Source organism: Antennarius striatus, chromosome 11, assembly GCF_040054535.1.
Source record: "Antennarius striatus isolate MH-2024 chromosome 11, ASM4005453v1, whole genome shotgun sequence".
Lineage (NCBI taxonomy): Eukaryota > Metazoa > Chordata > Actinopteri > Lophiiformes > Antennariidae > Antennarius > Antennarius striatus.
In genome coordinates, this window is record NC_090786.1 from 13757308 (window position 1) to 13778692 (window position 21385).

The 21385-nt window shown below is 39.3% G+C and overlaps 1 protein-coding gene across 1 annotated transcript; it reads right to left on the reverse strand.

Annotated features, from left to right (window-relative positions):
* Positions 1–1878: 1878 nt before the first annotated feature.
* On the reverse strand, positions 1879–13992 carry gclc (glutamate-cysteine ligase, catalytic subunit). The gene is made up of 16 exons (XM_068327520.1): positions 13343–13992; positions 12543–12655; positions 9832–10014; positions 9440–9553; positions 9085–9143; positions 8217–8353; positions 7991–8065; positions 7653–7769; positions 5915–6053; positions 5693–5805; positions 5512–5604; positions 5150–5254; positions 4984–5065; positions 4789–4898; positions 3945–4065; positions 1879–3830 (listed from the first exon to the last, which is right to left on the reverse strand). Exons 1-16 carry the CDS (start codon positions 13490–13492, stop codon positions 3649–3651), a joined length of 1893 nt encoding a protein of 630 aa, XP_068183621.1. The 5' UTR covers positions 13493–13992; the 3' UTR covers positions 1879–3648.
* Between the last annotated feature and the right edge of the window lie 7393 nt (positions 13993–21385).

Genomic DNA, 21385 nt, shown 5'->3' on the forward strand with positions numbered 1-21385 from the left:
CATCATCATCATCATCACCATCATCATCACCATCATCACCATCATCAGTGTAAGGCTGCAGACATTAACACCAGTTCTCTCGGCTGACACCAGCAGTGAAATGAACAGATGAGGTGAAGTCAGTGAGTTAAGGTGGACACAAACGTCACAACACAATATGACAGACATACAGTATATACACAACCATATTAAATACCTCATAAATGTATTGAACCTGTATTTGGCTCAATGTCACATACGGTATATTTAAATCTCTATTCTTTATGATCCTGCGTTTCTTATTTAAGTTCTATTATAATTAACTAACATTTCTATTGGGCCTATTTAAGTTTATATACAGTACACTCTATTTTAGGTTGAAAAACTCAAGCAGGCCTCATATTCCATTAACATTACTAAATTTACAAAATCAAATGAACACAACTATACAATCATCAACTAAAGACAACACTAGATTATAAAGTTCAGTGAGTAAAACAAGAGTAATCGGTCTGTTTGTCTGTCAGTCTGTCGTTCCAAAACCACCTTGAGCTTTAAACAGACATCAACATGTCTCTGGATATTCCCACGCATTTTGCATCTCATCCAAGATTCATCCTCCTGTCAGTTCAGGTGACTTCCCTGAAACATAATTTAGACTGTGTGATGATCATTTTCAACCATATTTTCCAACCACTGAAAAAGAGGCACTGGAATCTTCTTCTTCATTTGAGGACTTAAACAACCAGGTTTTCCACTGTGCTCCAAACAAAGGCATGGCACAAATTGGAATGGACGAACCATGGTGTCAACAGAAGAATATAAGAGATCCTTTTGGATCAAACACACAATCAAACTTTTGACCTTTTAGCATGCATCCTTTGTATAGCTGCACACCTTAATAATGTTTCACTGTGATATAAAGTATTCCACATTGTGAACTAAAGTGAATGTAAACTTTTTAAAGTGAAAGGGATATCTAAGGGCTCCTGCTAACCAGCGACATGCTTCTGGAACTCCTCTTACAAGTTTGCAAGTCAAATTTGCAGGGATTGAAGTGCTTCTTTTTACAAGATGTTTAACGTTTGTTCTGAGCCTAGTAGGTTTTGCTGCAGTTGATTCCTTAATATAATTTAATACATGATTTATGATTACAACCACTATTGAGCTCTGCTACATTTCTGAGTGAACATTCTTGAGATGTCAAGTATACTTGAGGAAACATTATATAATGGATCACCTCTTTTTAAAGACAATGGTCGATAGGCGACATGCGTCTGTACAGTACATTCTATTTCAAAGCACAGCCAATTCACCCACTGATCTTATCCGGTTCCTGAGTGTAGAAAAGTTTAAATTTGACCGTGACCTACTTTTCTCAAGGTCAAGGTCATCATCTCATTTTCATCCCCTTTGCAGCCCGAGTAATGTGCTTTTTGTTTCATCTTTCTATCTGGTTGAGAAGATATTTGGTGGAAATACAAACGAACGGACGAACACACGAACGCTGACAATTACAATACATCACCCCTTTGAAGTGGGATGTAAAAAAATGAACTTTGCTTTAGGCTATTTATCAGACATGGTACAGTTCCCACAGGAGGCAACAAAAAAGGCTTGAACGTTTTCACGTTTGTGAACCTCCTCAACAGTCCTGTAGGACTGATGAGTTTTACTCCAGAGCTCTCTGGGCCTGCTTTCCTTTCGTGTAAAACATAAATAACCAACAAACTCAAAGAAACTTTTCTTTGACATTCTGACAGATCAAAAGACAGAGGTGTAAAATAAGTTAATAGTGGTATTGAGCCAGCTGACTCACTGCCATACAGCTACGGTTTAAACAGAGCAGAGACACTATTGTTACGAGTAACATGCTTCAGTGTCGGTGCTACAGCCTGCTTCTCCTTAGGATTACATGGACAGAACTGCTGTGTGTCATTAGCTCTGTAGAAGGTAGATATTTTTATTTTAAACACACCCAACCTCTTTTATTTACATATTGGAGTTTATGAAGATTTATTTTTGATTATGTAGGTTGGAGAGGTCAGTGTTCCCTGTTTGAATGTTCTCCCGGTGCCTGGGTGGGTTCCTCCTGGGTGCTCCAGGTTCATCATGTGGTCCAAAAACATGCAGTACATGGGTTTATATTCTCATCTAGCTGGCACATTTTATTTTTCTTGTTCATTTGTTTGTTACAGAAGAAAAGCTAATTAAAAATACTTGACCAAAACAATGCAAAACCCAACCAAACAAAAACATGCAATTTACCGCTAGCTGAATTAGCGAGACGAGCTTTCTCATCAACACATCCAGGTGTTACTCCATGGTGGGCCCTGATATTTATCATTTATGTAGCAGTACAGACTATCCTTGCTTTAGGTAGTAGTAGTGTGTAGTCGGATCTATATGGAGTGCACAACAACTATTTAAGACAACCATCTAGTGGCTGAAAATGTAACCGGTGCTGTATGTTAGACCTTTCACTAGTGTGTTTGGAATTAGATTGTCAACAACTCCCTTTGTGTACATATTTTTCAACTTCAGAACCTCCAGGTGTTTTTTGAATCATTGATGTGACCGTGTTGGACCTACAGACAGGATTGTCAGCCTATTTGTTGCTCCAAATTTTCCTATCTAAACTGCATGAAAATTGGTGCAGGCATTAAGTAATTTACTTTTCCTCTGGCACCATTGGGAAAAATTTTAGTTAAAAAAAACTAAACTCAGCATTTGCCAATGAAAAATATTCAAATCTTGTTTGTTCTCATTAGCCTCAGCTAAATCTGTTTACTGTATTTTATTTAGCTTCATGTTTGCACATTAGCTAAATTATAATTTCAGACAAGTCCAAGAACAGGTTCACAAGAGCCGTTGGCCTGGCTGCAAACTTTTCCTTATTACAAAACCAATTCAAAAGGCACTTTCATATTTCAACAGCCAGATGATGTGGTAATGGAAATCTATTCAGAACAATTTGAGGACTTGTTTGACTCATTTAGAGCTTGCTTGACAATTTTACTCAAATATCTATAGAAATGAAATCCGTTCCCGTGGGTCACTTTGATAAAAGGCGTAACAAGAAAAACATGAAAAGCAGTTGAAAGGAAGCCGACACACTGCTGTACGGATTTACTGTGATGAAGCGTCACACAGTATAAAATGCTGAGCCATTTCCGACTCAATACTATGCTATCTTTCAGGTCCCGCTATATAGTCAGCAGAACAAAGCACAAAGGCAAACAAGAAATGCAAAGAATAAGAAAAAACTACTTAACATGAGAAGCCTCATATCCAAAAAAACCAAACCAACCGTAGAAACCCATATGAATCATTTAAAGAGCAGCACAGTATTTACACAACACAGAATCAAAAGTACACTACTGTGCAACTCAGTTACATTTACATTCTCACACAGATAGGCTTAATTTCAAGACAAAAATAAATACATATTTGATTTCTCTTACATTACCTTTTTTATGTCTTAGCCTTAATAAAATAGTTTTATCATAAAAATCTGGTACAGTATATTTACATACATTTGATGCAAGTGTGTTTCTTACAACACATACATGCGGTTTTGCATTTTCTTAAAATTGGACCATGTTCATTCTGTGCCACACCGTTAGTCTTTCTTCACATGCGCGGTAGTCTAACATGCCTGTAACATTCTCATTTGGACCTGTTGAGCTGGTTGACAATCAGTTCTGGACAGTCCTCTTGGCCTTTGGCGATCCTGTCACACTTCTTGAACAGGTCGTAGGTGATTTTGTCAGTGACGACGCTGTCCTGGTTATACTGGGGGTGATTAGCAACAAACTCCCTCATCCACTTGGCCATGGTCATCAGTTCGCCTGTTTAAGATCAACAAAATGAACAGTTCCAGCCCAGCTTTCAACTCACTTAAAGCATTAATCTGCTCTTTTTTGTTTTTTTTGACAAAACCATAAATTCTGATGGACGCTTACCTGAGGCACGCTTCTTGATGAGCTTCAGATAATTCAAAATGGCACATCTGGTGTCCACATCAACTTCCATGTTCTCCAGATAACAGTTAATGATGGGCATGAGGCCCTGGAATACTCCCTCCTGGTGAAAGAGAAAACAGCGTTGCTGCATGAATTAAAGTAACAAGAGTCTGCTGCCATGTTCGTAACGCTGAGGCTACTTTTAAAAATATCTGTGATTTAACCTCAAAAACAACTCATCACCAAATCCAATTACTCCACCGCTTATATACAAAATGCACATTTGTTTTGGTTTGACACCTTTAAACTAAACCGACTGGCTCTGTGATAATAAGTGGAAGTACAGTAACTGCCTTACTGGTTTTTTTGTTGCCATTCAAGTTTAAAAAAAAAAATCACAATTCTATTTCCAATTTGTTTTCACAATTACTGTAATAATAAATATAATTTATATCCTATATCAACCAGTAACGCAGCATTGTATTTCCCCTGTTGTGGCCGGGCTCTGGCTGTATCACACGATGAACAAAAAAGTTCCGATAGAACAATCCAAACAGTTCCTGTAAATCTTGCTCTGGTTCAAATATTTTAAAATGAGCTGACTCGTTAAACGACGGAGGCCCCGCTTGTGTAGAAACCAGCTGTTTTCTTTCCCATTAGCCCTTCTCTTTCTACTCGGCGAGCAGCGAGGGATCACTGTAGTACTTTTCTAAGAATGCTGGATATCTTCAGTTCAGGTAACTTCAGCTAAGACTTGTTCACGTGGGGTCTGTGTTTACTATGATCTGCTGACACAGTTACACACCAAGCCACGGTGATCACAAATTAATGAACCAACAATCACCTTTCCATTGATGATGGTGTCGATACTCATCAGTGTGTACTCCTCATTGGTACTGTCAGTCTCCACGCCTTTGGAAGCAGAAGCAGTGCCATCGAGCACCGGGTTGCAGCCTGTTCATTGACAACACAGACACATCAGCTACTACTTCAGAGTCATTCACTGGAAGTCTCAGCATGAAGTGCTTCTTTTCCTCACCAGTAAAGATGTCCTTTCTGAAGTAAAACATGCCCTCCTGAACAGCGTTTCTTTTCTGTGCAACTTTCATGTTTTCATCAACCTAATGAAAAATAAGTGCATCAGATGTCTAACTTTATTAATCTCCTAACAGCCGACTAAAGGTTGGAAGTGTTTTACTTTTTACCTTTGACAAAGGGATCAGGAAGTCCAGTTTATAGGATAAGATCACCCTGGTAAGCAGGACAATGAAGACCACGTAAGCAGCATTTTCAAAGTCAGTGAGCTGCACCTGAGGGGAAAAAAGTCAAAGTCAACTTGACTATCAAATGTACCACATATGCACGATATACAGTACAGATGAAATTACAATCCTCTCAGACCCACAGGCAGTAAAAAAATGTGAACGAACCACTCTAGCGGGAAAGAGAGGAGCCGCTGCGTGTGAATGCGCCGCCATACTCTCCTATCTCAAATAGGTTTGTCGCAGTGAAACCCAACATAACCCAACAGAACCCTCCAGAGCAAGCATAAGCCTACAGTTGTTACCTCCATAGGGCGGAACTCAACTCTCCAGCCAATGTCAGAGTTTGGAGGTGGGGGTTTGAACCTCATGGTCTGCCAGTTGGTCGACTGCAGGTTCTGTAAGAACAATAATTTCAATAAATGTAAGCCTGTGTCATCTTTTCATACAAGGCTGGCTTTTATGTAGGGTTGTAGAAAAACTGACCTCAAAGTGATCCGATTCCTTTTCATCATCCAAGTTTAATTTGTCCTTGAAGACATTGAGTGGGTCTCTGATGAAGAGGTGTGCTATGTGTTGGGCTAAGAGCTTGTCGATTCCTACGGATTACATTTTTATGGTTATTTTCGGCTGCACAAGCATCAAGAATGTAACTATTTCTAAACTTATATTTCATATTTTTCTGCTGTTATGTTTTCAAACGAATACCGGCATCAAGCAGCCGCACGTAGATCTGTTCATCTTTCGTCAGATCGATATCGTTGTACTTCTCGCCGCAGCAAGACAAGTAGCTGTCAATGGAATCATATCTCGACTTGAAGATCCTGTATTTGTTGTTTTTCAGTGGCTGCAATGAAAAGATTTTAAACCGTCTAAAAACCGGAGCACAACCATTTTCACAAAGAATTTTTGTGCTTTGTTTGAGGAAAGTGTCAGGGGAAAATCAGTAAAAGTAACTAAACTGATTCTGGTCTGCAGTGGAATCAATATTAGTAAACACAACAGCTGCAAAAACTGAATTAAACAACTAAAAACAACAAGTCCACACAGTTCAACTAATTTGTTCCCTCAGAATGAGGGAACAAATTAGCTCCAAATTAGACATCGAACAAATCTGAATCTGACCAAAGAATTTCAAATTTTTTCGTCTTAGAAGTCGAACAAATTTGGAAGTCGAACGTGAAACGAACGCCTTTTTGGGGCGACGGTGGCTCAGTGGGATCGCGGGTTGTCCAATGATTTAAAATTGGCGGTTCAATTTCTGCTCCCGCCGAGTCATTTGTCGTTGTGTCCTTGGGCAAGACACTTTACCCCCCTTACCTCCAGTGGGGGAATCGCTGTTGTGTGAATGTGTGTCATTGTTCCGGTGGTGGTCGGAGGCAGCCACGCCTCCGTCAGTCTGCCCCAGGGCATATGTGGCTACATACGTAGTCTACAATCACCAGGTATGAATGAGGAGTGAATGAATAATGGATCCGATGTAAAGCGTCTGAGTGTCTAGAAAAGCGCTATATAAATCTAATCCATTATTATTATTATTATTATTATTTCTCGCCACCAAGCACTAGAAAGGCAAGAAAAGTCGAGAGAATACGTGACGGTAATGTGCTTTTTATTTTAATTTACTGTATTCAATAATTTTTCACTTAATTTGTGTTTCATTGCCGATGATACGAGTTACGGTACCGTAAACTTCTGTCCAAAAGACGACGGTAACTAGTACCTTAGGCTAATCTGATTACGTTGATGTTTTTTTTATTCTTTCTTTCTTTCCTTCTCGTGTTTGCTTCTTTCTTTTACATTTTTTTGATATGTTTCATTACTATACAATTTGATATAAAAATGACATTATATTGAAAAAAGTTACTTTCCTAGCGTCTTGGAACGGATTAAGACCATTTACATTATTAGTAATGGAAAAAATGTATTTGGAATTCGAACAAATCGGTATTCGAACAGCCTTCCAGAACGCATTGTGGTCGGAAACCGAGGTTTGCCCGTAAATCAAATAAAATTTGATAAAGGTTCGGTAACAGCAAAATGCTTACATCATACAAATAGATTCACATTTAATATAAATCCAGACTAACTTCATACTGATACTCTAACTTCTCTTTTAGACCCACTCTCTCAGTAAAAGAATAATCTGTCACCTACTTTCACGTCAAGTGAACTCTGTTAAAGGTTGTGCTGCTTCTAATTGTTTGTGTGCAGGTTATGTGGACTCAAACCTTAAATGCACACCTTCACAGCTACAAAGCATGTGTGAACAAGTTGGAACTATACCATCCTAGTTATTTGCCATTGTATATTTCGATCTCACGACATCAGTCGGATTTGTTGGAGAACCAGTTTTGGTTCAATGGCGCAGACACGCTCACAAATCAATGACAGCAGCAAAAAAAACATTTTTGTCAAGCTAAAGTCTTCCAGTTCTGCTGATCACCTCGAGTCCCCGCTCTTCCGGAGTCCTGTCGTCCACTGAGGCAGAGATAACCCCCCAACGGCAATCAATGTCTGACACAAAACCTCTGTAGAAGGGGGAAGCTGCACTCAGTGCCATCTGCAAAGACCCACAACAACATTTACAAATGTAAATAAGAATAAAAAAATGTATATATGTAATTTATTTTTACCTTCTATACATAATTTTGACATTATTGCCAAACTCTGCCGAGAGAGTTTAAAAATATTTGACTCAATCATTAGATTAGTTATTCAATAGCCAGGCTTAAGAAAAGAGGTCATTTTAATGAATGACAAGAAACACATTTATCTCCTTACCACCATTGGGCAGACTGGTGCTAGTTGGTCATAAAGATATCTTGCCTCATTGATGCTGCAAGCTTGGAATGTCACCTGCAAAGACATCATCAAAAGGCCGATGTGCATTTATAAATCACTTATTGCTTGTTAAGTTGTGCAGTGTATCAAAAGACTGAATGCACAGCATCGCTTAACACAAGAGGTGTTTGAGCTTTTTTGCCATGTGGGTCAGTTTGTTCAGTACCTGCAGACAGCAGTTGCCCATGCCAAAGCCCATGGCATCCATATAGATGTGATCAGGTAGAGCCGCCCTCGCTGCTTCGCCATCATCCTCAGGAAACGTCTCCACAAACGGAGATGGAGTGAACTTGTCTTTGAAGACTGAGACACAAAGAGGAATGCAGACATTGTTACTTCCTTTGGTCTACCAGCCATTGAAAACACAAAAAACATCTGATTGGCTGCTCCCCTGGCGGGGGTCTCATGTATCACATGTCAGTGAGCCCACTCTGCCCTGATACATTTGACTCCATCATAAATGAATTAACATTTTATATACAGTATTATAAAATTTATACAAATGCATGATCAACTGTCTAAGAAAATGAACATGCTGATATGATATGGGTCCATGTTGATAAAAGCAGTGCACTTTTCCCAGGTGTGATTGTTAGCAGGTGAGCTAACACAGACGGATGTTCAAGGTCTGTGGCTCCTGCGTTGTGTAACCGCTCTGCCCCCGACAAACTACTGCTATCAACTGATTTGAAGACAGATTTTCCGACTACAAATTCCAATTTTGCCCTCAAAATGGGAATGGAGGACAAGAATTTAAGAACACAGGATTTTGTAAGTAACAAAATGACACCACTTGAGCACTTTACTCGCTCTCAACACCAGCAAAAAAGTATGAGTTACCAAAGAACATAGTAGTTATATAAAGACACACAAAGGTATTGATTAATCTTCTTTACCATTATTACCATCTCGATGCATTACCCTTAGATGTGTAAACAGCCATACATTTTTTTGAACACAGTTTTAGTTTACAGACAGATGGATTGAGTGACAACAACACGTAAAAACACTCATCACTTTTATTTCAGACTTACTCGGGACATTAATGGCTACTTTCTCTCCTCTTCTGTGGCGTATGTTTCTGGTTAGGGTGCTGAAAAAAAAAAAAGAATTCACACAAAAGCAGTGACACTAAAAACAAATGAGTGCAGATATACAGAAAAGACAAGCAAAGACGATTAAAAGCTTTTCAAAATCTTATTAACTGAAAACAGTTTTTAAAAATGGCCACCAGGTCAAATTTGAATTAAAGATTTTTAATTATTCATTTGTTTGCTTATGTACTGTGTTGAATATCTCACTGCATTTATTTGCTTATGTTGTTGAATGTCTCATTGTAACCCCAGTCAATACTACAGCAATTTAAGGTGTTGTATCCATGAAACCGACCTGAATCTTGGGTGTTTGCTGATGGCTTCGTCTGGATAAAACAAGGACTTTGAAACTCCTTTTTCCACAGGGTTTGGCCGGCACTCTGGTTTACTGAAACCTGGGCAACCTAACCTAAACAAAAAAACAAAAGAATAAATAACTACAACAAGGCTTCTACAAGAGCAGTCAGCACTGCAAAAAAAAAAAAAAAAAATCCCATCTATTCTTTCCTGAATTCAATTAAATCACATTAAAATTGCATTTTCATAAATCTTAAAATGTTAAATTTAAGAGTCTTGAATGACAATGCTAAAAAAAAAACCCTCGTAGTAAAATACTAGAGAACAACAGAACTTCATGAAGTCGATTCTCAATATAAATATAAAATATCTCAATATAAACCGAAGTACCTTGGAAATGAGGTGATGGTGCAGAGCGATTCGTTCTGGTTCAGGACTGACGACGCTTCTCGTCGTCTCTTCCCCATGTTAGCCTCTACAGTGTTGAACTCAGACATTGTCCCACCGTACGGCTGCCCTGGAGTTCCTTCAATCATATATCTGGCGTACTCTGGTCTCCAAAGTGTGGGGTGGCTGCAAAGGAAAAAAAAAACAGGCATTGGTAAAACTCCTGCTTTTACAGGTCAGTAAGGAGAAAAGCCATCAAGAAAACACCCTCGTTTCAGTATGGAGACAACCTGTCTCCTTAAATAAACTGACTACATGTCCACTTGTCTTTCGTCAGCCATAATCATTGCAAGTCAAACTAATGCAACGTATTTGCGCTCCAGAGTGAGCTATTTGGTGTGCGCAGCAGAGAGGCAATAATGAGGATTGCACCGGCTCTACTATTGTCACTGCCACTGGTATTTCCCTGAGTGAAGTTGGATGCACAGATTTACACCAATGTCATTGACTGCAGGAGAACACACTTAGGAGCCTCAGAAAACACTCTTTACACTGCAGGCAGAGAATTCCTCCTCCAAAATAACATAGAAGTGTCCTCAGGATACGTTCAGATGCGACTGTTATTACTGACAAACATTGCAATGTCTCCATTAACAGGGACACTTTGCAAATCCCCACCTATATATTTGAATAAGCTCACTTGAAAAGTCTCACACTGTCACCAACTCCACCCACTACCTGCCAATCAAGCGCCCAACCAATAACGGCGCATCTGCCAGAAGGAATCACGTGAATAATATGGCGTAAGACATCTGCTATGTTAGGAGAAGAAATGGACTTCCCAGTTAACATCATTTCAGAGTGTCATAACTGTTTCAACAATTTCCATGTTTTTGAGCAGAAAGTCCAAACAGCAGGAATGAGACAGAAAATGGTAACAATTCCTGAGTGAAACTATCTGGCTAGCACCAACAGTCTGTCCAGCTATGGTTTCCGTTTGGAATGGGACAATCGATTTAATATCCAAAACGCTCCTCGGGCATCTGACAAAAACGGTCTTTAAGTAACTACATACAGTTCTGTTCATGTAGTCAGCTAACAGAACTATCACTTCTCTAAAATGTCTTTTCCACTTGCTCTTTTGACAGGTGCCTTTTCCTTTAACGTTAGCTCCTTTCCCAACCTCACCATTAGTTAGCTTTCTTTCTCCAGTTAGCCTGCTAATATTCATCTACGGCTTCGCAAACCCCGCCCAACGCAATCCATGATTTGCCAACATAAAGTCGTGACGTCACCACGTTGACTTTTGACTATGTTGGGTGCGCTTGGTTTATAATACCAATACATTTGTTTTCATATGTTTGGTATGAAGTCAGATATTATTGTTTTATCGTGGAATTTCCACGAGTTCTCACTAATAATAAATATAATGCAATATCAGTTTTTGTAATGCATAAACACAGCTCATACTGAACTCAGATGATTTCATTATTAACCTACAGGACCAGAAGATTTCATAATGCACCATCAAGCCCCAACATGTCACTAAGAGAATTTAAACACCCTGTACACACATATTGAGGTAGAAATCACTAATAAGGTAACCAGAACAAATTGATGAAACAGCAGCGACCTGAGACCGATGTAGCACACTGAGGAGAATAACTTTTGCAAGACAACGGTCCCTGTTTGCTCGTGTTTGATGCCTGCTTCGAGATGCCCATCTTTAGAGAATAAGTGCATGGGTACAGCAACATAAGGTTCCATGGCAACGACATATCCATGCATCTCGTCACAGCTACAGTAACTGTCCTGTTTAGTGAGTAATAGTTCAGCTCTGGTGTCACTGCAGAGTATAGTGATCACTGAGATCCAACCTCTAAATTTGATGCCAACTTAATTATTATTATTTTAGTCTATAATTAAGTGTAAACATGAGCTTTATTTTTCTTTGTTTGTGGTGTTTGAAAAAAAAAAAATTCAGTATAAAAGGCCACACCGTAATCTCAAGTGGTTCCTATCTAAATTACTTTTTATAGTTAACATTGTTATTGACTAACATTTAGAAAATCAATATGTAAAATTTATGAATGAATTCACAATCATCAATGCTGATTTAAATATAGGAAGATGTACCAAAAAAAAAACAAAAAAACAATCGGGTTAGAGTTGAAAAAACAAACAAGAACATAAGCATCCTGATTAGACTCTGATGGCACGAACCTAAAACAAACAAGATCAAATAATACAACCAATATCTCCCAACCTGAAGGATGAGTTCAGAGAGGAGACGTGTTACTGCTGTGTGCGTGTACAAAGCAGGAAGGATGTTTATGCTGTCATCACATGGTCCAGTGAGCCGACCAGTTTCAATCTGGTAGTATGCAAATTCAGTGTTGGCAAAAGAGATGAGGCAGCGAGACACGGAAGTGTGACCTGCCTTAAACCGTGTGGGTGAGATTCCATGGTAGAAACATTTGACTTGTGACACCATAAAGTCAGGCATCACAAACATTTCAGTGGGTGTAGCTCATAAACACTACGTCCAAAGAATGTCAGGGAAAACCCAAGACTAGAAGAGTGCAATTAATGTATAGATCTCTCAATGCCTGTTGGTTTTGATGGGCATGGATGTCCTGCAAAAGGGCGTTTACCTCGCTGAACCTGGATTCATTGAGATCTTGTAACATATTTTGCTATAGCTGAAGACTTACTTGGGGTTTGTCTTTTCGCCCTGCTCTTGGAGAGTTTCCAATACATCTTCAGCATTTAGTACAAGTCGAACTTTTTCATTCTCGTCGTCCAATTCCACCAACATGTACTCAACCTAAAAATGATCAGAAACAAAGCAGAAACATTTGCGACCAAAATTAAACCCTATCTTACCGCAAGTACTTCTTTAATATTCTCTTCCTCTGGAACAGGTTTTCAATCCACGCTGGACTACAGCACAATACGAACATTTTTAAGATCAGCCCTGGGCATCACCACATCAACTCCAATTCATCAGCTATGTTTCCTTGACTCTGACTCTGCTGCTCAGTAATCCCCTGTCTGAACAAGGGCTTAATCTGTAACAACAGCATTCCACGTTAGAAATGAAAACAAATCGCTCAGGCTGTGGCTCTCGGAAGATTGGTGGGCTGATGGTATGCAAAGACTTGAAACCAGAACTAGTTCTGGTGCCATCAGTCTTGTTAATCTAATACTTACAAGAAGTATTACAAGAACATCAGAACTGATATAAAAGAAATTTACACAGTGCTATCAAAATGGGACAACGGTTTAATTAAAACCTAACAACCTAAAAACTATAGTCGTTAAAACTTGTAAAAAAAACAAAACAAAAACTATGTTCTGCACTATGACATGTACTGGAAAAAAATCAGAAAATGTTTGAACAGGCAAACCTGCTTTAAGGAGAAAAAAACCCCCCCAGAAAACTGCTGATTTACACAAATCCACACTTTTTTCCAGAGTTAGAATAAAACAAGTTGATCATTTGGTTTCTCACCTCGTCGCCCCATTTCAGCACATCTTTCTGCCGCTCTTTCAATTTGTTGTAGATGTTGAGGAACTGAATGATGCCGTGTTCCCTCACATGATCGGCGTACTTCTTGGCTTCCTCCCAGGCCATAGGAGACCCCTGAGACAGTAACCCCATTGCACGGACAGGCTGGAAGTGGAAACTGACCGCTGCCCTTTTTGATTGCTTTTCAGAAGTTACCGGACTGTCGTTTGCTAGCTGGTTTGTTTGACTCGCACTGATCTGGCGTTACGCTTCGGTTCAAACAAACAACGGAACCGGTTACGCGACGGTCCGGAGAGAGAGAGAGAGAGAGCAGCGCCTCTTGGTGCTATTTAGCGGCGTGAACTGTCGGTAACCTTATCTGAACATCCAGAGGAAGCAGGCCCCTGCTCATCACTTGCTAATGTATGCTTAGCTTGGTGAAGCCCACAGAGAGCTGGTTCGGCTGCTCTCCAGGAAACAAGCCAAACGAGTTAGAGGTGGTTTCCGGCCGCGGATGAGTCTGTTGACGTGCGGCTCTGTGATGGAGCGGCTACAGGCTGAGTCCGTCTGTCGCTGTTGCAAACACAACCCTGCCTGGAATGAGTTGTTCTGAGTTTTATACTAACGTCCTCTCGTCGCTACGCACGTGACCCGGGAGGCGAACGGTGTGACGTAGGCATGACTCAGCAACCTCTGCTGCTCGGCTCCACCCACTCGCCTCTCGTGAAGAGTTCATGTCAATGAAACGGACAAAGCGATTTTTAATGGCAGGTTGAACAACAGCCGAGTAAACAAGACGAGTCTACACCCTCTCATCAAATAAATTAATACAGTAAGTTTTGTTTCTTTAGTGAGCGTAGAGCAATAGATAATGTAATATAACATTATTATCATTATTATTATTATTATTATTATTATTATTATTATTATTATTATTATTATTATTATTATTATTATTATTATTATTATTATTATCATTATCATTATTATTATTATTATTATTATTATTAATAATCTCATGTACCATTTCGAGAAGATTTTCAATCATGTCACCATACAATAAACGTGCGGAAACTCTGAAAGCTAATTAGTAAAAGCCGCAATTATTAATTTAAGTGGAGTTCTACTAAAAAGAGGCAAAAAAATTATTTTGATTTCAAAATGTTAAAAATGAGAACGAATACATTTATATGTATTTTAATTTTACTTCCTGCCTTCAGTTTATTTGTGCAAATTTTTGTTTTCCATATTCCTGCTTTTAAATTTTGAATATTTAAATTTTATTTCATGCTTTCAAATGACTATTTCACAAACTCCATTTTTAATGAAACGGTGTCTGATGTTCTTTTTTAGTGTACCCTTTACTGTTTCATCTCTTTACCACAGGTATTAAGGCATAACATCTACATAAACTCCAGTGTGTGTTTATGCATACAAAAAAAATTGACATTGTAAACAAAACTTCGAAATGACACCCCTTATGGTAAAGTCCAGAATATATCAATATACTAATATTTTTCATCATCTAGTTGTGTGTCTCCTCGACACAAGTTATCCCCTGTTTTTTTTTCACTGTTTCACTGCACAGTCAGTGTAGGTTTACTGTCTTCAGTGCCACAGCACTGAAGGCTATCACAATGACACAACACTCCCATCCCTATGCAACAATAGATTACCAAACTGGTTTGACATCTTGGTAAAATGGTTCAATTCTCATTTCCTCTTGGTGTGGAGGCAATGTTGTCACCAACATTGGACTCAGCTAGTTCATTCAAAAGGATTCTTTTTTTGAGATGAATTGTATGACCCAAAGAATTATGAATTAAATTTTAGTGTCAAAATAGATGATGGTGGGGTTGCTTGTGTGCCTCAGTGGCTCTGAGGCACACAAGCAGGTTCAACCATGCCGACAGATTTCTAGAGTAGAGGTCAGACAACAGGCAGCAACTGGTCCTCCAAGTTAGGGTTTGTGCGTGGGGTTCACTACCCCATCCATCTCACTCCATGGACACCCATCCCCGTGGGGACATGGAACATGTACAAGGCTGACAAGGCAGCAACCATTGCCAAGGAAATGGAGCACTACAATTCCTCTCTCCTGGGCCTGGCAGAAACAAGATGGACAAGGTAGGGTGAGGTCAGGTTGACCAGTGGCCAGTCCATTATCTATTCTGGACATTATCTATACTTGGACAGGCAGCAAGTCGTACAGTGGGAGTGGTCATCATGATGAAGAAAGGCAAAAGAGGCTCTAACTGCATGCAAACCCATCAGAGACCAAAATGACAGCTACAAGATGGTAATGAGTAAACATGCAGTGGGGACTTTGAACGAAAATGACAAGATGTTTGCAGAAACCTGTGTTAACAATAATCCAGTGATTGCATTGCAGTGTATTTCCCCAGAAATACACTGGGGAAATACACTGCAAATAGACAAACAATATGGGTGTCACCAGATTACAGAAAACCAAAATAGACCACACCTGTATCAACAAAAAGTTTGGAAGAACCATTGAAGATGTAAGAACAAGATGGGGGCAGATGCAGCCTCAGATCACTATCTCCTAGTGGGGAAAGTCAAGCTAAGGCTGAAGAGATATCAGCGGGAAAAGGGTCAAAGAGCAAAATACAAGATTGACTACCTGAGCAATGCTCAAGTGACGAAACAGTTCAAGGATATTCTCACAAAGAAAAGCGACTTACAGCTCAGAAAGATGGAAGAATGTACAACAAATGAGGAGTGGGACCACTTAAAAGCTGCTTGGAGCTCAACATGCGAGAAGGTCCTGCGGAGAAGAGTCCAAAACCACAAAGAATAGATAACACCAGAAACTCTTACCATAATCCAGCAGAGGTGGAAGACAAAGGAGAAAATAAACAATGCAAGTACAAGACTGGAGAAAACAAAAGCTCAAAAGAACTACAACCATTTCCACAACAACTTGTGTCAGAACTTTAGGAGGGATAAGAGATCGCAGGTGACGAGGGTAGCTTAGGAGGCAGAACTTGCAGCATCTCAAAGAAACATGAAGAACTCTACAACATCACAAAGAATTGTCTGGGACAAGCTGATCATGGACAGGAATGGTCAACTACTCTCAAACCCGGAAGAGCAACTTGTGAGATGTGTAGAGCACTTTCGAGAGGCCCTAAATAGACCAACACTAACAGAGAGGCTTCATTCTGCAGACCAGGCCACATTCCCTAAACATCAGGTGTGACAGACGCAACAAAAACTGAAATGCAGTAATTCTTCGTTAGTCTCTGTTAATGCGTTCCAGGACCACCTGTGAAAAACGATTTCTGTGATATAGCAACGAACTATTTATTTTATTATTTAATAATAATTTTAACGTTTATGGACTGTCCCCTTAAACCACCTTATATCTGTATTACCCTTTCTCACATTGTAGACTGTTTAAAACCCTTTTGTATGAAAGAAAAGTTTTTCTATAATACATATAAGTGCACTTCTGTGTGAGTCTTGGAACGCAGCACACTTCCGGATGTTGTCAGCCAATAGCATTCACGTACGTTATCACTTCACTACCTACTAAAAATCTGTGATGTAGTCAAACTGTGCATCTTGAAGCGTGAATAAGCGAGGAAGTACTGTACTGTGAAGCTGTAATAAAACACCTGAAAACAGGAAAGGCTGTTGGCCTGTCCATATTTGACCTGAAGGCCTTAAATCTGATGTAAAAACATCTACAGACGTGATCTGTAGCTTCTTTGGGAGAATTTGGGAGTACGAAAAGACATCCACAGAGTGGGCAGAGGGACACATAGTGAAAGTACCGTCTGAAAGGTGACCTAACAGAGCAACAAGACAAAGTCAACGATGTGAACCTGTGGAAAAGAACAAGCCAAGGCCTACTACTTTTGCACAGATTTTGAACTGTGAAACTGTTACCTTTTAGCTGTAAACAGGAGGCCTACATGACTGAATAGTCTCTCACAGGCGGTAGACACCAGCAGGGCTGTGCAGCAAATGAATTCAACAGGTCCATTTCTCCAACTGATGAACAGGAAATATACCTCTCTAACTCACCTGTTTTTGACTGTCCTGCACCCATGGACACAAAGAAGTCATCTTCATCAGAGGGACTAGTATGCTAGTACGTATGGGCATCCTCATGCAGCTCCAAGTCAGTAATCAGGTAGCTTCAAGGTCTATAGCAAGATGAGATTTTTCAGAAAAGTTAGGTTTGCACATTTTTCTTTACCAATTTTAATATATAATCTGCCAAGCTGCTGTTTTTTTTATATTAAAACCCTCAATTTTTAAAACTCATGCTTATCAATTTTTTCAGTTTTTGTTTGTTTTTTCATAATCTCAATCTCTGAAAATATCGATTAGAATATATGTTCTTATATATGTTCTTATCATAGCACAGCTGTTCTCCAAAAGTACTGATTTACACTTGAATTGATTCACAAGTACATTTACCAGCTTTTAAGATGTCCTATAGTCCAGGAAGTCCTGAACTTTGGCAATATAATTGCTGCAGCAATCAAGTCAGATTCTGCATTTGTCCAAAGTGCTTGTTAATTTCACCCCGCGAGGAATCAGTGAGAGGGCCACACACTGTGCATGATGACTCTAACGACATCAGCTTGTTTTGCAATTGGTGAAGTGTTGACAGCAGGAAGCCCATATGCACCAATGATTTCCCTTGGAGGATATTAAGGACCATGGCAACAGGCTTCATTACAGCAGCACACTCAGTCAAAAATGCCATTTCAGCTGTATTGAGCCTGGAAAAGATGAAAAGTTCAAAACGAGCTTATGGCAGCTTCTGATACATATGATTATTGCTCATTGTGAACATACAAATTCAATAGCAAAACAAAGCAGTAAAAGACTGAAACATCCCGCGACTTACCCTGACCTACTTTGAGGGTAGGTCAGGGTACCCTGAAAGTAGTACCTGACTTGTGCATAGACTACTATAGCGCATATGGAGAATGGCTATGTGAGTAAGATCATAGATCAGAGCTAGTGCATAGGTAGATCAAAGCACTTGCTTGGATCTAGGGGGGGTCTTACTCACACTGGCCTTCTCCCTCATCTTTCTATCTTACCTGGTTCCTGAGTGTACAAAAGTTGAAATTTAACCTTGACCTACTTCTCTCAAGATCATGTCATCATCTCATTTTCATCCCCGAGCAATGTGCTTTTTGGTTCATCTTTCTATTTGCAATGGTTGCAAAGATATTTGGTGGACATACTAACGGACAAAAGGATAAACACAGGACCACTGACAATTACAATGCATCACTGCTTTGAAGCGGGATAGAGAGTAGAGTGTAACTTTATTTATCCCTTAAGGAGGTTCTGTCAGGGAAATTAATTTATCTGTCGCACACAGTACACAAACACATAAGTACACAAAACACAGAAAAAGCACACAGAAAGCACCAGCACATAGAAAATAGTACAACACCAAATAGAAATAGTAACAATTAACCCATCAAGAATATGTAAATAGAAAATCATAAATAGGCATAGAAATAAAAAATAAACCGGCCTTGTTAAGTATGGGTATAGTGAAATGTCTATAGTGTTTGTATTGTTTTTGCTGTATTGTCTGTGTCATCCCTCAGTTCTCGTGTGGACTTTCTTCTTCTTCATCTCCCCCAGAGAGGAGTTGAACAGTTTGGCTCGGGGAATGAAGGAGTTCTTTAGTCTGTTTGTCCTGCATGTTGGAAGGCACAGCCTCTGGCTGGTCAGGCTTCACATTGCATTATATTGAACCAAAGAAAGATGGATTAACATACATTATCATTAACATACATCATCCAAAGTTGTTAAAATCAATTCACTGGACGTTAAGAAAGTTCCTTGAAGATGTTTCACCTCTCATCCAAGAGGCTGAAGAAGCATATACATTAATCTGCAATGCTGACATCTGTTTAATTACTGTTCAATAAACAATGTAAGTTCTGCCAACTTACGTCTTTATCTACAGTATCATCCATACATTGTGGTTTGCTTTTTTTCCTTGCTCCTTTTGTATTTTTATTCCAAAGAGCATTGCATTTTGCAAACCCTGCCACAGGCAACCTCTTCTATGTTTCACTGATAGTTCCTGTAGCAGTGGTGTCAACGGTTGACACAAAATTTATGAGATGTCATTCAAACCTCCAGTGTTTAGAATGCTGGTACTCAACTCATGTCATGATCCAAAATGGCAGAAATGTCCTGATAGTCCACTTCCAAATTATTTTCATCCTCAAGTTTCAAGTTTATTTATTCTTATGTAGCCCTGATTCACAATGTCTCAAAGGGCTTTACAATCTGAAAGCCCATCATCCTGTCCCTCTCCTCCTGTCAGTTAATGACCTTATTGTTTTTGTCCTATTCACCACATAATCCAATGGCCTTCTGAATTTTCCCTTGGCTCACTGCTTTATTGTTGTCTGTGTCTGGTATGTCATAGGGAATAATACTTTAGTATTTAGAGTAATAATGGCATTTGAATGACCTTAGATGGCAATTATAGATTGAAATTTAATAAGTAACAACTTATGAACAATTCAACTTACGAGCAACCTCTCAGAACAAATTGTGTTAGATATATATAGTCACTACCTGTGACTTTCTGTTGCTGTCTGAAGAGGAAACATCGATTACTGTATATGTGGGTCCAGGGGTAGACTGCTTCCTCTTTGGCTTCTTCAGAAGTGCAAGCCTTTATCTCCATCATTATAATATGCTTGAACGTTCTGGGCTCTTTTCTGCCTATATTTACAGCAGGGATTTTGTGTGCAGTCATGTGACAGCATGGCTCTCTCTGACTGGTGAAATGGAGTAGGACGTTGATAGTGGCTACATTTGATTGGTGAGATTCAGTTATATGAAAGTCAGAGACCGTCTTGGACATTGCAACACAACAAAACAACCATGCAACGTACGGATCGAGAAAATAGAAAGCAGAATCAGCCTCATTTAAAGGAGTAAAAGTACTGTTAAATCTTCACAAACTCACTCAAAGATAAGTAAAACATATACTGCATTAAAACTACTCTTATAAGTCAAATTTATCCAAAAATTTACTCAAGTAATTGTAACGGAGTAAATGTAGCATGTTACTACCCACCTCTGCAGAGGAGTGAAAGGATTGGGATCAACTGAGAGTTACATTTACTCTTAATAACAGCAAGAGATCACAATGCAGTGATATGTTACCAGTTTCTTTCAACAGGATAAACTGAATTAGGGTAAACAAAGAAATCAGAGAAGGGTATCACAACTGTAGAACTGTGAGGCTGGAGCTGGATTTTTCTCAGTCCAAAATGGCTTATCATATGAGACCTTGCCAGCACCGATAGGAATGACATGTAACCATAATTATATAAATAATGGGTTTAGAAATGAGTTACAGTGCTGGTGTTCAATCACATTACATCCAAAAAAAAATAAAAAATCCCCCAAAACATGGCAATACCACCAACTCAGTAATTGAAAGTGGTTTTTAAAAATAGGCTACAGCTCCCCTTGACCCGCTACGGAGGACACAGCGGCAGAAGATGGATAGGTTCTTCTTGAATAGCATGTACTTCCAGTACAGAACAGCTTTGATCATTATGTGTGAGATAGTCCATGATATCTGTGTAAAATATAAAAGGTGTCATTCATTTGGCTTGTGCTTCATTCCTGCTACCCTGTTCCTGAGCTCTGACAACATTAAGGGTACGATGTACCATTCTTATAAAAGGCATTTCATGGCTGTGTCTCATTTCTATTTCACTGCAAATGCTTTGAGTTGATAGATCACTCAAGAATAAAGAATCACTCAATCATTAACCTATAGCATTTAACATTTAACGATCTGGGAAGGGAGGGAGACAATAGCTACGGTTCTCCTGAGTTATTCACATGTCCTTTAAGTATAAATCACATTGTAATAACCCTCCTCAAAGAGCTGAGGCGTAGGTGGTTTTCTTGTCATAATGTTTGAGTGTAAACTAGAGGCAGCCTTATCAGCTACAAGTAGCTGCGCCACTTTCCCCTTTATGCCAGTGAGCTTCAGGAAACACC

Bases quoted from the DNA above. Each gene is read 5' to 3' on its own strand.
- gclc (XM_068327520.1), bottom strand. From the start codon at position 13,492: ATGGGGTTACTGTCTCAGGGGTCTCCTATGGCCTGGGAGGAAGCCAAG. The intron at 5,255-5,511 runs GTAACAACTGTA...TTTTCCCCTCAG, and splicing joins TTGAGTTCCGCCCTATGGAG to GTGCAGCTCACTGACTTTGA. The intron at 3,831-3,944 runs GTAAGCGTCCAT...GATCTTAAACAG, and splicing joins CATCAAGAAGCGTGCCTCAG to GCGAACTGATGACCATGGCC.